Raw genomic sequence first — 11884 nt, forward strand, 5'->3', positions numbered from 1 at the left:
GTCTTTCTCAAAGACATAGACCAAAAATGACCAGAGACTTGATTGTCCCCTGCAAGCATCACAGACTCTTGGCATATATATAGGAACACCACAAACCCTCGCTGATAAGAAACTCTGACCAGCTCCTCTGCCCCAGCTTCATCTTGGAGGCTGAAAAATAACTGTCACCAGGCATGTATTGAAAGGTCTAGACTGATTAGGCTTCCCCACCAAACCAAGTGGTTTGTTTCTAGCCCATCTAACAGAGTCAGTGCCATCTGCTGACCAACAGACTCTTCAATGCCGTGTGTTTCTCGAGCAGAATTGCAAAGCTCCTGCACTTGCTCTGAAGTTTTTGGATCCTCAGAGGCTGTACGTTACTAAGCAGAAAACTGGCGTAGAGGAGGGGAGGGGATGAGTGGGGGCTTTAAGATTTATCTAGCTGCATGAGGGAAATCACTGTCTTTACACCCAGCCTTCCCTCACATAGACCCTTCGCCCTGAACAAGATGGGGGCAGAATGCAGGAACTCGCCAGCCTGACACTCAAAGGCACAGCCAAACCAACTCCATCTGCAGGCAGCATAAAGGAGAAAGGGGTATCTCCCAACACAAAGAGCAAGTATGGAGCCAGCCAGCTGATTCCCACCCCTGGCAGACCCAAGAGAGGAAGTGGAACAAAGGTTGTCTTTATCATCTGTGGCGGCATGAGCATGGGGAACCACAGAGGCAGCTGGAACTTGGCTGTGAGACACCCCCCTGCTTTGCAGTGATGCCCCACAGGAAGTTTTCAGCTCCATGGTTTGAGATTGCTCCTACATGGACCTGCCTCACCAAACACCTGATGACCTGGGAGGACACTCCACAGGACAAGGCACTTGGTGCTTACCCCTTGCAGAGAAAACTGCTCAGGTGACTGAGGAGACACCCCAGCTACACCTGAAAAGAAGCTACGCACGCCCCTGAACAAGAAGCGGTTAATCAGAAACAGCCAGCATCAAAGGCAGGTGGCAAGAAGACAAATCCAGCCAGCTTTCTAGCCCCCACACATCCCACTCTCCGAGACATTCACAGGATCTTGAGGCAGGACAAGCACGAGCACCTGGGCTGCTCCCTTGCCTGTGGGCGGAAGCCAGCAGATCCTCCTGCAGAGGGTCTTGTCACAGCAATTAGACATGCAGCTAATTGTACTTTGCTTCCTTATTTCAGAAGCAGGCTTAGCAGAGCAGGTTCTGCACATGACCTCCACAACAAACATGTGAGAGCTGCTCTAAACATACAAGTGTAACATTCCCTCAAGGCAGGGGGTTGGGAGAAGTAACTGCACCTTCCAGAGACAGAGATGCATCTTCCTCTTCCCCGGCTGCCTTGTTTTCCCTTGCTGGGCCGAGGAAACGCCAGCCATGCAAACAGGCCACTCACTCTTCCTGCCTCCCAAGCAGCCTGCCCTTTCTGACTGGCATGCCCTCCTCTGCTAACACAGCTAATAGAGGCATTTATCAAAGCCAGACATGCAGCTGAATATAATTCTAGTTTAGCACACGTACTAAATGGCCACAGCAGGATCGAACACCATGCTGCTTGCCATGGCTGGGTATGATACCTTTCTGGATCGTCTTTGCAGGGAAGTCATGGCTTTGGGGTTTTTTTTCTGTTGTTTTGGGAGTTTGGGGTTTTTTTTTTGAAGGAGCATCATATGCATTCTAGCAGTCCAGTCACTCATCTTGAAGCACTATGTACAACAACCTATTCTGGGTTATTAATCCATTTTATTACAGCACTTTGATGCACTATGATCTTATTCCTAAACTTCCAACCACAGAAGCAATCTACAGGTAATGGGCTAATGAACAAAACCAAACCCCAAGCATGGCTGACACAACAGGTTTGGGATTTTTTTTAAGCTAGAATGATCTAAACTTAAAATTACTACCTGCTCATTCTTATTCAAAGGAAAATACAAGGAGAAGATAAATATATATGTATGTACACACACATAAGTAGGATTTGCAAAAAAGAGCAACTGTTTGCCACACACTTGTCAGCGTTGAGATTTATACATTTAGACTGATACTCCTACTGAAGTGTGTACTCCTTCTTCCCTCTAATTTCCAAAATTACTTATTAACCAGTTGCTCCCACAGTTTGTCTTATCAGCTGTTAGACATATAAACAAACAAATTATAAAGTACGGAGAATGATTAGAAGGAATGAGAAAGCACAGTAATGCATACTGTATTCAAATTCAGCTGTCATTCATCCAGTGTACTCCTTTAATGGCTTTTTCTTCTCACTTCTCTTTGCTGACATTTACATTAAAAGGTGCAGTATCTTTCAACTGCCGTTCTGAACAAGTGTTCCTTGTAATGAGCAACCTGGGCTCGAAAGCGTGTTTTCTGAAATGCAGTGAAAAGATAGTTTTAATGAAGAGAAATGAGAAAACTGGAGAACAGTGAATCGTTTGGCAATCTGAATTAATGCCTATTTGGAAAAAGCTCAACTGAGGAAGGAGATGTAAGACTTTTGGCAATGTGAATTCTAATTATTCCAAATCTTGGCAGTAATTTTATCAAATAGTAGCAATTTCATTAAAAGGTGCACTGGTAATCATCTACATAAGGCCTCCAGAGGGTAAAATATACCAATAATTGCATAATTATGTTATCATTGCTCTTATGATGGACCACATTAAATACCACAAAGAGAAGCACTGCATTTTACTTTCTCTGTTTAGTCCAGTACTTTTTCCTAGAAGATTACAGCAATAAACAAGACTTTTAGAATAATAAACCTGTTCACCAAAGTTTGCAGAAAAGACACAGCCATTTTTTATGTCCATATTACTTTGCATTCTCTGACAGATTCATGAGAAAAATGCTGGGTTTAAGCAATAAGATAGCTGAAGTATTTATATAGCTCTATTACTGAAATACAAGTCGTTGCACCATGTCATGCTACTACATGGCATACAGATCTATTTAAGAAGCAGGTTTTGGAGTATTTCCATATTTGTCCATATAAATTTACTTTACCTATTCAGTGATTTTTAATAAGCCTGCAATAAGTTCAATTTCCTTTGTCTAACTACTGCACTAACTTTGCTGCTACTTAGGATGCTAAAAAATTATTGTAAAAGCATTGTCTTACAGACAATCCTAAATCTCATAAATGCATTTTAAATGTGTTAGTATTAGAAAAGTAACTTCGCATATGCCTTCTGAAACTGTGACTAGGACAACTTGTGTAGGATTCATTAGCAGGTTCTTCAGAACCTCCTGGGGTGCACAAATCTTGCCTCAGGTAATCATGCTAACACCCAGCAAGATCTGTCACTGATATTGTCTTGGAAGTACCTTGAATACAGAGTCCTAGACATTTTTCTGACAGTCCAGTTTCAGACTTCTCCTGGCAAGGAGATACATTACTTGGTCATTGAACTTAACCTCCAATGTCAGCATAAATCCCACTTAAATGTTTTGTTTGCAAATGGTACTGTATTTCCTAGTTTACAAATAAACACTATCATAAATTGCATATACACAGCATATACATAGGTAGCTGCTTATTGAGGAAATGGTCCTTTCCTACCCCAGAATATATACACAAGAGGACAGGGGAGCCCGAGTACCTGCCTAAGCAGGGAATCCCATTTCAGCATCACTTCTGATGGTAGCTGGGTTATGGGAGGAGACCAGAAATACAGGGTTTACTTCTGCTTCTTCCATTCGAGCTGTTTTATTGTGCTGCATACTTCAAATCCTAGGTATGATGATATTAGCATTACTGCAAAGTCAGCAATGTTATGTATAATACCTGGAAGTCAGATGTGCTATACAATAGGAAACTTCAACAGCTTGTGTTACAGTGAACACTACTGAGAGGAAGCTTTTATTTTCTTGAAGAAAACATAATTTCTTTTCAAAGTTAAAAAGTTATGCTCATCCAGGCACAGAAAGCACTTCTATGCCATATAAAAGAGCAAACAAGGAGTTAGGCAGCAAAAATAAAGAAAATAATCAGGCAGTCACTGCGCAGCACAAAATGAATACCTCAGTACCAAGTCCTAGTGCAGAACAGCACCTAAGGCATATGAACATAACCTCTTCTGGTAAAAATACCCTATTAGACTGCATATTTAATTTAACATTACATTAAGATAAAATGTAGCATTTTCATAATGCACATTTTCCTTTTAAAAAAGTAAAAATATTCAACAGTAATTTTGAAAATACAGTAACACAAATTTAAATTTACAACTCCTCTAATCATTAAAAAAAAATAAAGGCAAAAAAAATATTCAAGCCATACATTTGCTGTCAACATTTTAAAGATAATCAAACTATTGAATTCATGGAAGTCAGTCGCAGAGCACCTCTAGGCAGGTTGTGCTGCAGCAATAAACCAGCCTTTGGCATCTGGAGCTTCCTAGCAGGTGCAGGCAAAATATTTTCTTTATTTTAGTACTACTCAATTAAGCAACTAGTCCATTCAAAGAGGAGCTACTGATCAGGAGTTGAAAAAGCATGAATGTTTCTTTCCATTGCCATTCTAAGAATAAAAAGAGGATGAGATTGCTTAGTTCTAAAATATTTACAGCACAGTGATTAGAAACCACCAGTTTTTAATACAGATAGGCCTTTCAGACACTAATTCTTGATTTCAAAACATTTCTCAATGAGTTTTTTCTTCTGAATTGGCTGGCTTCTATGTGGTACTATTTATCTAACGGAAGAACATTTCAGAACTCTCATTTCCTTCATTGTAATCGATGCAAATAATCAGTAAAATATCAATTATCTAATACAAGAAATGTCAACACTTTATATTTTCATACTAAAACATACACATGAAGAATCAGAGTAAGTGTATATATAACAAGCTACATAATTGCTTAAATACAGGCACAGTGATTAATCAAAGTAAGTATAACACTAAGTGCAAAGGCTATATTTAATTAAAACTCAATGGTAATAAAGGAGGTTAAACCTTTCTTTACAAAACGATTAAGTACAAATGCAAAACAGTTAAAATGAGGCTTACTGTTGGCTGATTTAAATCATGATTAAAATAAGATTTACAATGCTTTGGATCAAATTGAAGCACACAGTACACCAGGAGGTAACTATTTTGTTAAACCTGGAAGCGCTACATTTCTAATCTGGAGTCAATTTTACACATGGTATCTGGAGGAAATGTAAACAAGTTACAGAGGGCTGAGAAGAAAAAGAAGAGCAGGAGTTACGAAAAGTGCACCAAAAGAAAATGCTAAAAAAGGTTCATCATAGAAAAGAGAAGTCAAAGATGTTATATTAACTGTCAACATGTAAAATGTTATTACAAAGAGGATAGGATCAGCAGTTCACTATATCCACCAGAGCCAGGAAAATAAAACAAGGATGGAATTAAGCACCCAGCAAGGGAGATGCAGTTAGGTATCAGGAGAAGCTTTTGACCTTAAACAATTAGTTGTGTACTGGAAAAAATGGGTGGTAGACTCTGCACCACAAGTCTGCCTTAGAGCAGGTTAGACAAAAGTCTGCCGGGGAAGATCTGCTCGGTCTGACCCTGGCAGAGAGCAGGGAACAGACCAGATGAACTCTGCAGGTCTCCTCCAGCTGTACTCTTAACAGTTCTCTGGGAGCTTCCGAAGACTCACTGTGTCTTTTAGAAACGCGGATGTGGGAGGCAGGTGAATGCATATAAAGTCAAATTTCATTCAGCAAAGAATGAAGTTTCCAGTCCTGAGGGCTGCAGACAAAACCTTCAACACGTGATGTCGGTACAGCCATTAACTCCTGAACAAAAAACAGACTAAGAGAGCCAAGTGCAAGTTTTTAATCTCATGATACCTTTCACCAGGAACCTAGTTAGTTCTGAATGGCCTGTGTATGTGAGTACCCAAAACACTCCTGTTACACAGCTCATTGCGACCTTTCTCCTCCCCCGAAACATGCAGGCTCTGAATGACAGGTTATAATCAAAAAGCTTTATTTCTTTTTCCAGTGTGGCTTTTGCACAAAACCATTCTGTAGAAGAAGTCCACTCCATGTCATGAGGAGCACGTTCACCCAGCATGAGTGCAGGAGCACTGCTTAGCTGAAGACAATTATTGATGGGAAAAAGAAAGGAGATGAAGGACTAACCCGGCATTTGCCAGGCTTCCAAAGACCTTGTAAGAGATGCACCTCTCCGACTTCCAAATTTCCCTGCCAAGGCTTTCATATCTTCTTAATGTAAATCAGCCCATGCATTCTCTTTATCACTTAGATTTAAAGCTGTCAGTGCCTAGTTGACCAGTGAATTCTTCTCCGTATCAGATATTTAATGATTATGTTACATGATTATAGACTCGGCTGTCAGATGACATTTAAAATCGCAGACATTTAACACTGTCAGACCCCCCGATGGCAAAACCCCCTGTAGATGATAATTTCACTAAATTATGCCTCTTTTTAGTTACAGTTTCAAGGAGTGATCTGCACGGAGCAGCCCAGGAGTTGCATAGCATGGTAGCAACATTACAAACTTTTATGTTATTTACATGCCTGTAAGAGATAATATAAAGATTTACAATATAAAGATTCCGTGGTGCATAAAAAAAAAAAATCTGTTGTGACACAAAAAACATCATTAAAAATCCATTTAAAGGTATATCCGAAAACCTATGTTTTCAGAATAAATCAATATAATCCCCAAGAGTAAATCTACTGAGAGATTAACATTTACTGTGCCTTCTAATTGGTATACCCTAGAAAACAGGAGTCGCCTTCTCCCTTCACACACAGATGTTTACACTCCCCTTAGGCTTTTATCACTAACAGCAGCAATCTTGGCCGGTGGACAAACAATACACTTCAGTTGCCATTAGGTTTGGCAACCAGCCAAGGAGACTACTCACACGCGTAAAATTACGTTTCTTTATGACTGTTTGCAGGATTCATTGTAAAGAGGGTCCTTTTGGAAAAAGCCCTTCTAGTTTCCTAAATGTCACTGAAAAAGCCATGCACAATACTTCTGCAGTAAAATAATACAGAAAAGTAATAATTATTTTAAAATCTCTTTTATGTCAAGTCCTAGTAATTTTTATGTACATTCTCTTCAGATGTTTTATAATAAATGTCCTAAAGATGTAACACACTAAAATCTGGATCACCGCTTTCATTAGATACTTCTGGCATCAGCTCTCCTCTCTCGCCTAAGGTTACCATGAACACCTTAAGCTCTATTAAGGCTAAAGAGGCTCAAGCAGGGGAGCTGAGTTTCTGAAGGACAGAAACAACTGCAACTTGTTTCTTGTGCAGGGGGAATATTCAGAAATTACAAAAAGGCAAAGTTTTATCCTCAAAGTGAGAGGGTACTTACAGTAAATGCCATGCATTAGGATATTAGACCTCATTTCCTCTAGCCATTCTCTGAACAGCTGAAAGAGACTTAAGGAAATGACTCAAAATCCTGGAAGATGTTTGTACTAGATGAAAAAGAAAACAACATCTGTAAAATCATGTGTCACACATATAGAGCAAGACAATGTGCAATGCTTGATCTCTGCAATGGCATTCATCTTCACGGGCAGAGAGAAAAAGCTGAAAAGTGGCTCAACCTTGAGCAATTACTGCCTCTCTTTTACAAGATTTATATGAGATTAGATAGGTTGTCGTGTATTGTAGATAAATATATATGTTGTTGAAACTCTTTGATGCTATGCGATTGTTGCTTCATCCAGAATTCATTATTCCTTACCTTCAGATGACACCGGAGTGTTTACTGAAAGTTCAGGCTAGAAAGTAGCTTTCTTTCAAACTACAAATGCGTAATACTTGGTATTTAGCTTGACAGCTCCAGATATGCCTTAAAAATCTTTCAAATAGCTTGCACCAACAACAAATCATAGCTCAGACAGAAATCTAAAGAATATAGATGTATCATTTGAGTCTCACACAACAAACCAGAGAGAAAAGGACAAGTTTCACCACAAGAAACTCCTACTGACTGGGACATGACTCATGTTCCTCCTAAGACCCATCTTACCATCTTAGCTCGTGTTTACATGTGCTAAAGACATATCCTTTCTGATTCCACCTGTGTCCTGCTGCAACATGTCCCTTCTGGAGGTGACTCAGGATCTTTTGATCAATCCAGGCACCTGCAAAGCAGCGTTACCGTTTGGACAATCAGCAAAAGGTTTCTGGGAGTGCTGAAGCGAGGCTCTCCCTTGCAAAATGAGCACATGGAAATGCCTCTAGTTTCTGTGAATGGTACTTAAACGGGATGCAAATGGGAATCTCACTTCTTGCCAAATTTATCACATTCTTTATTATTAAGCCTGAAGAAAAATCACTTACATGCTTGCTGGGAAAGAGTTCTCAGTTGTAACGGAAGGAAAAAGAGTCAAGTGTTGAGCAATCTTGGACATTGCCATTCTGCTTCTGGCAGTGGCCTTGGGCCATGTTCCAGCACAAGAGAACCTGCACTGCCACAGAGGAGGGAGAGAGCAGAGATGTAAACGGGACAGTAAGGAGGGCAGGACACTCAGACGGTTTGCAGGGGTCAGGGCAACAACTGAGTGACAGCAATCAGAATCCTCATCAAGTTCAAGCTTCCTCCTCCAAGCCTCCTCTCTCCCAGCTGACAGGTAGCAGGAAGCACTATGAAAACAGACATTCTTCCCTCTGGGCACAGGGAGAGTCTCCTATTATTCTGCAACTGATTGAAAAAAAGAAGTCTCTATTGATGGATGCTGAAAGGAACCATGTCCAGTCTTCCATGACTGCAGGATGGAAATGCCACTGGGACTTTGGCAGAGTACCAGGGCATAGGGGACAGGGCGAGCCGTGAGGGAGGATAGGAGGAGCACAGAGAAAAGATCCAGAATATTGCATGAAAGGAGGACTAGGCAAACCCCAAATGGAAGGGAAAGTGGAAATATATGTTAGAATGCAAGAAAAACAAAAAGTAGGAAGGGGCTGTGGACAGAGAAGATTAATGGCTTACCGTCCAAGAAGCTACATTAAGTTCTGTTTTCTACATCCTCCTTTCCTATTTGCAACCAAAGGAAGAAGCTTTTGACTAACAGCCAAAGTAAGATACTTAATATAAATTTGTATACCGATAAACAACAGGATAAGTCTGAATAGGGACTGTGGGAGATCATCCAGTCCAAGCATCTGCACTGAGGCAAACCAAAAAGTAACCCAGGGTCATGCTAGTTCCACAGCAATCCAGCACAGCAGATCAGCTCTGTCCTGCATGTCACTTCTGATGTCCCCTGTGCCCCTGCCAGGACACAAGCCATCAGTCTGATACCTCCTCCAGCACAAAACTAGCCCTGAATATTCCTGCATCTGTGTGATACACACATGATGCACATACATACCCAAAGACAGTTGTCTTCTGCAACAGCAAGTCATTCATGCCTACTACACAGTGTATTTTTGTCTATACAAGTTTGTCTGATGTGCCCCTGAGGTGAAATGTCTCCCACAAGTAAGTGTCTGAACTCAGAACCAGAGGAAGGATCACGAGAAAGACTCCTTCCTTGCCTCTCCAGTACTCTGGAGCCTGCATCTCATGACTTCCAGGAGACACTGCCAGTCTGACCTGTTTCCCAAGCTTTCCATAAGGACAGTCTAACCATATGATGAAGGATGACCTTCAAGTGCAGGCAGGAAATACATGAAGTAAATAAAGTTGGTATTAGACATTTAAACTTTTTTTTTTTTTTTTTTTTTTTGGGTAGGGGGGAGGGGGGGAGATAACCCATTGGTAGGAGACTTTCCTATCCCTGTGGCCACAGCACTAGCATTTTGCAAATGTATGAGTATTTCCAAATAGGAAGGTCCAAATTGTCAGATATCACACTCTGGTTCATATTATCAACAAACAAATAAACAAAAGGGAGCAAACCCAAACAAAACTATTAACAAAAATGTAAATCAACTACTGCTCTCTCTCACATCCCAAAATAAAGTGCTTACAATCAAGCACTGTAAATTGCCACTACAGCTAGATGGTATTTATTTGCTCTCAGGAGCATGGGCAGAGACTTGGGGAGCACTCCCTGGCTGCTCTCACACAGGGTGCTCTGCAGGTCTCCTCTCTGTTGGTGGCAGCAGACGTTGAGCACCTCACACAGAGCATCACTTCCTCACCACATCCTCACCTTGTTCTTAGATCAGTGACAAAACAACCTTTCGTGCTGTCCACTTTCAGACTGCGGTGTGCGGGGTCAAACTCCTCCCTGGGTGCAACTCCTTGAACAGTAGCAGCAACCTCCTTACGGCACCTTCCCCCATAGACCCTGCATGGCAATTCTGAAAGCCACATGCAAAGTTGCCCAGCGCTGCATACAGATGCTGTATTTAAAATCACTAGCCCTGTGCGCTAAGGCTGTGAGGTGTGGCAAGGAAAGCCCCTTTTATCAAGGAGCTGGAAGGGAACCTTTCAATTTATCACCCGGCACACCAAAGTTTTAGCACTGAGAGACCTCCCGAAGGCCTGAGCGGCACCGCTTGTCCTCCTCTTCAACGCGGCGAAGCGGCAGTGCCAGAGCAGACCGGCTCTGATGCCTTGTCCCGCCGTGAGCCGCCTGCCCAGCGCCTCCGGACCGCGGGGCACCGACCCGCCGGAGAGACGCAGCGCGGCACCGAGCCCACCAGCCCCGCCGGGGGACGCTTCACCTCTGCTGGGGAGCGCTGGACACCTGACGGCGGCGGCTCGTTCCGTGCCTATTGTTCAACGAGCACTTAACCGCGGGGACATTTTGTACTGATTACCAGATAGTTTATTGTCAAAACAACCCGGTCTGGGGAGATGGTGGGGGGGAGCTCCCTGTCGGCCCCTCTCCCAGCCCCGGATAACCGCGCACTGCAAACAAAGGACTTTTTTTTTGCCGCCGGCGGGGCGTCCCGTAACGGCGGCGAGGGGCGATGCCAGGGCAAACCGCGGGCTACCGCCGCGACCCCCGACACGGCGCTGCCCTCCGCCGCCCCCGCGGAAGCGGCCGCCGGTGCTGAAGTTTTCCCCTTAGCCGCCCGCGTTAGCCCCAGCCCCGCCGCCCCGCGGGGCTCCGTGCCCGCCCGCGCCCGCGGCTCCCACCTGCGGGGAAGACGCTCAGCAGCAGCACGGCGTGCGCCAGTTCCCAGGCGAGGTACGCGCCCTCCATGCCGCCGCCGCCCCCCGAGCCCGGCGCGGCGCGGCTGCCGCTCGCACCGCCCGGCGCGCTGAGATGCCCGAGCCACCGCGGGAGGGCTGCGGAGTACAAGCGGCCCCTCCGCTCCACCGTCGGCTCCGCCTCCGCCGCCCGCCCCGCGCCGCGCTGCGCGGCCCCCCGCAGCTCCCTCCGTGCCCCCGCCCCGCCCCGCTGCCACGGGGATGGGCGCAGGTGAGAAACTCCCCTCCGCCCCCTCGGGGAGGGGGAGCGTCCTAGGTTGCCTCGGTGGTGCTTACCACAAAGACCCCCAAAATAAAATAATTTTTAAAAGGAAAAGCCCGGTGGCTGAATACGCACACAGCGCTGCCGCGGGGGAGAGATCGGTCTCCGCACGGGGCAGCGCCTCAGCCGTGCTGGGCATCGGCAAGTGCGGTGAGGAGGGGTCGTGGCTGTGAGGCCAGACAAGCCCTGGAGGCAGCGTGGTCCGGGGTGTAGGGGGCAGCCAGGCCGGGCACGGGGCCTGGAAACAGAGGGAACATTCCTCAAATGGCAGGTACAAAGACATTTGCCTCCACTAAAATTCTCACTTAGAGCTCCTGGAGATGTCACAGCAGATACTATACGCACCAAAGGGAATGCTTCTGCCTCAGCTTGCAGCGCTGAGATCTCAAACTGTGCCCGCTTTGGGCTGCCACCTATTAAGGGTCAGTCAGAGCACCAGAAGTGAGACTTAAAAGTATACACTGTGACACAAAAA

The 11884-nt window shown here is 44.3% G+C and overlaps 1 protein-coding gene across 1 annotated transcript in view; it reads right to left on the bottom strand.

Annotated features, from left to right (window-relative positions):
- The window catches only part of KIT (KIT proto-oncogene, receptor tyrosine kinase), a gene marked incomplete at both ends in the record, with an annotated part of 54130 nt that extends 42991 nt beyond the window's left edge, over positions 1 to 11139 (bottom strand). The window contains one exon of the mRNA XM_080343597.1: positions 11073 to 11139. Within this exon, the coding sequence (XP_080199723.1) occupies positions 11073 to 11139 (67 nt within the window). The remainder of the gene's footprint in view (positions 1 to 11072) is intronic.
- Positions 11140 to 11884: the final 745 nt, after the last annotated feature.

The sequence above is a fragment of the Nesoenas mayeri genome, assembly GCF_963082525.1.
Source record: "Nesoenas mayeri genome assembly, chromosome: 4".
NCBI lineage: Eukaryota > Metazoa > Chordata > Aves > Columbiformes > Columbidae > Nesoenas > Nesoenas mayeri.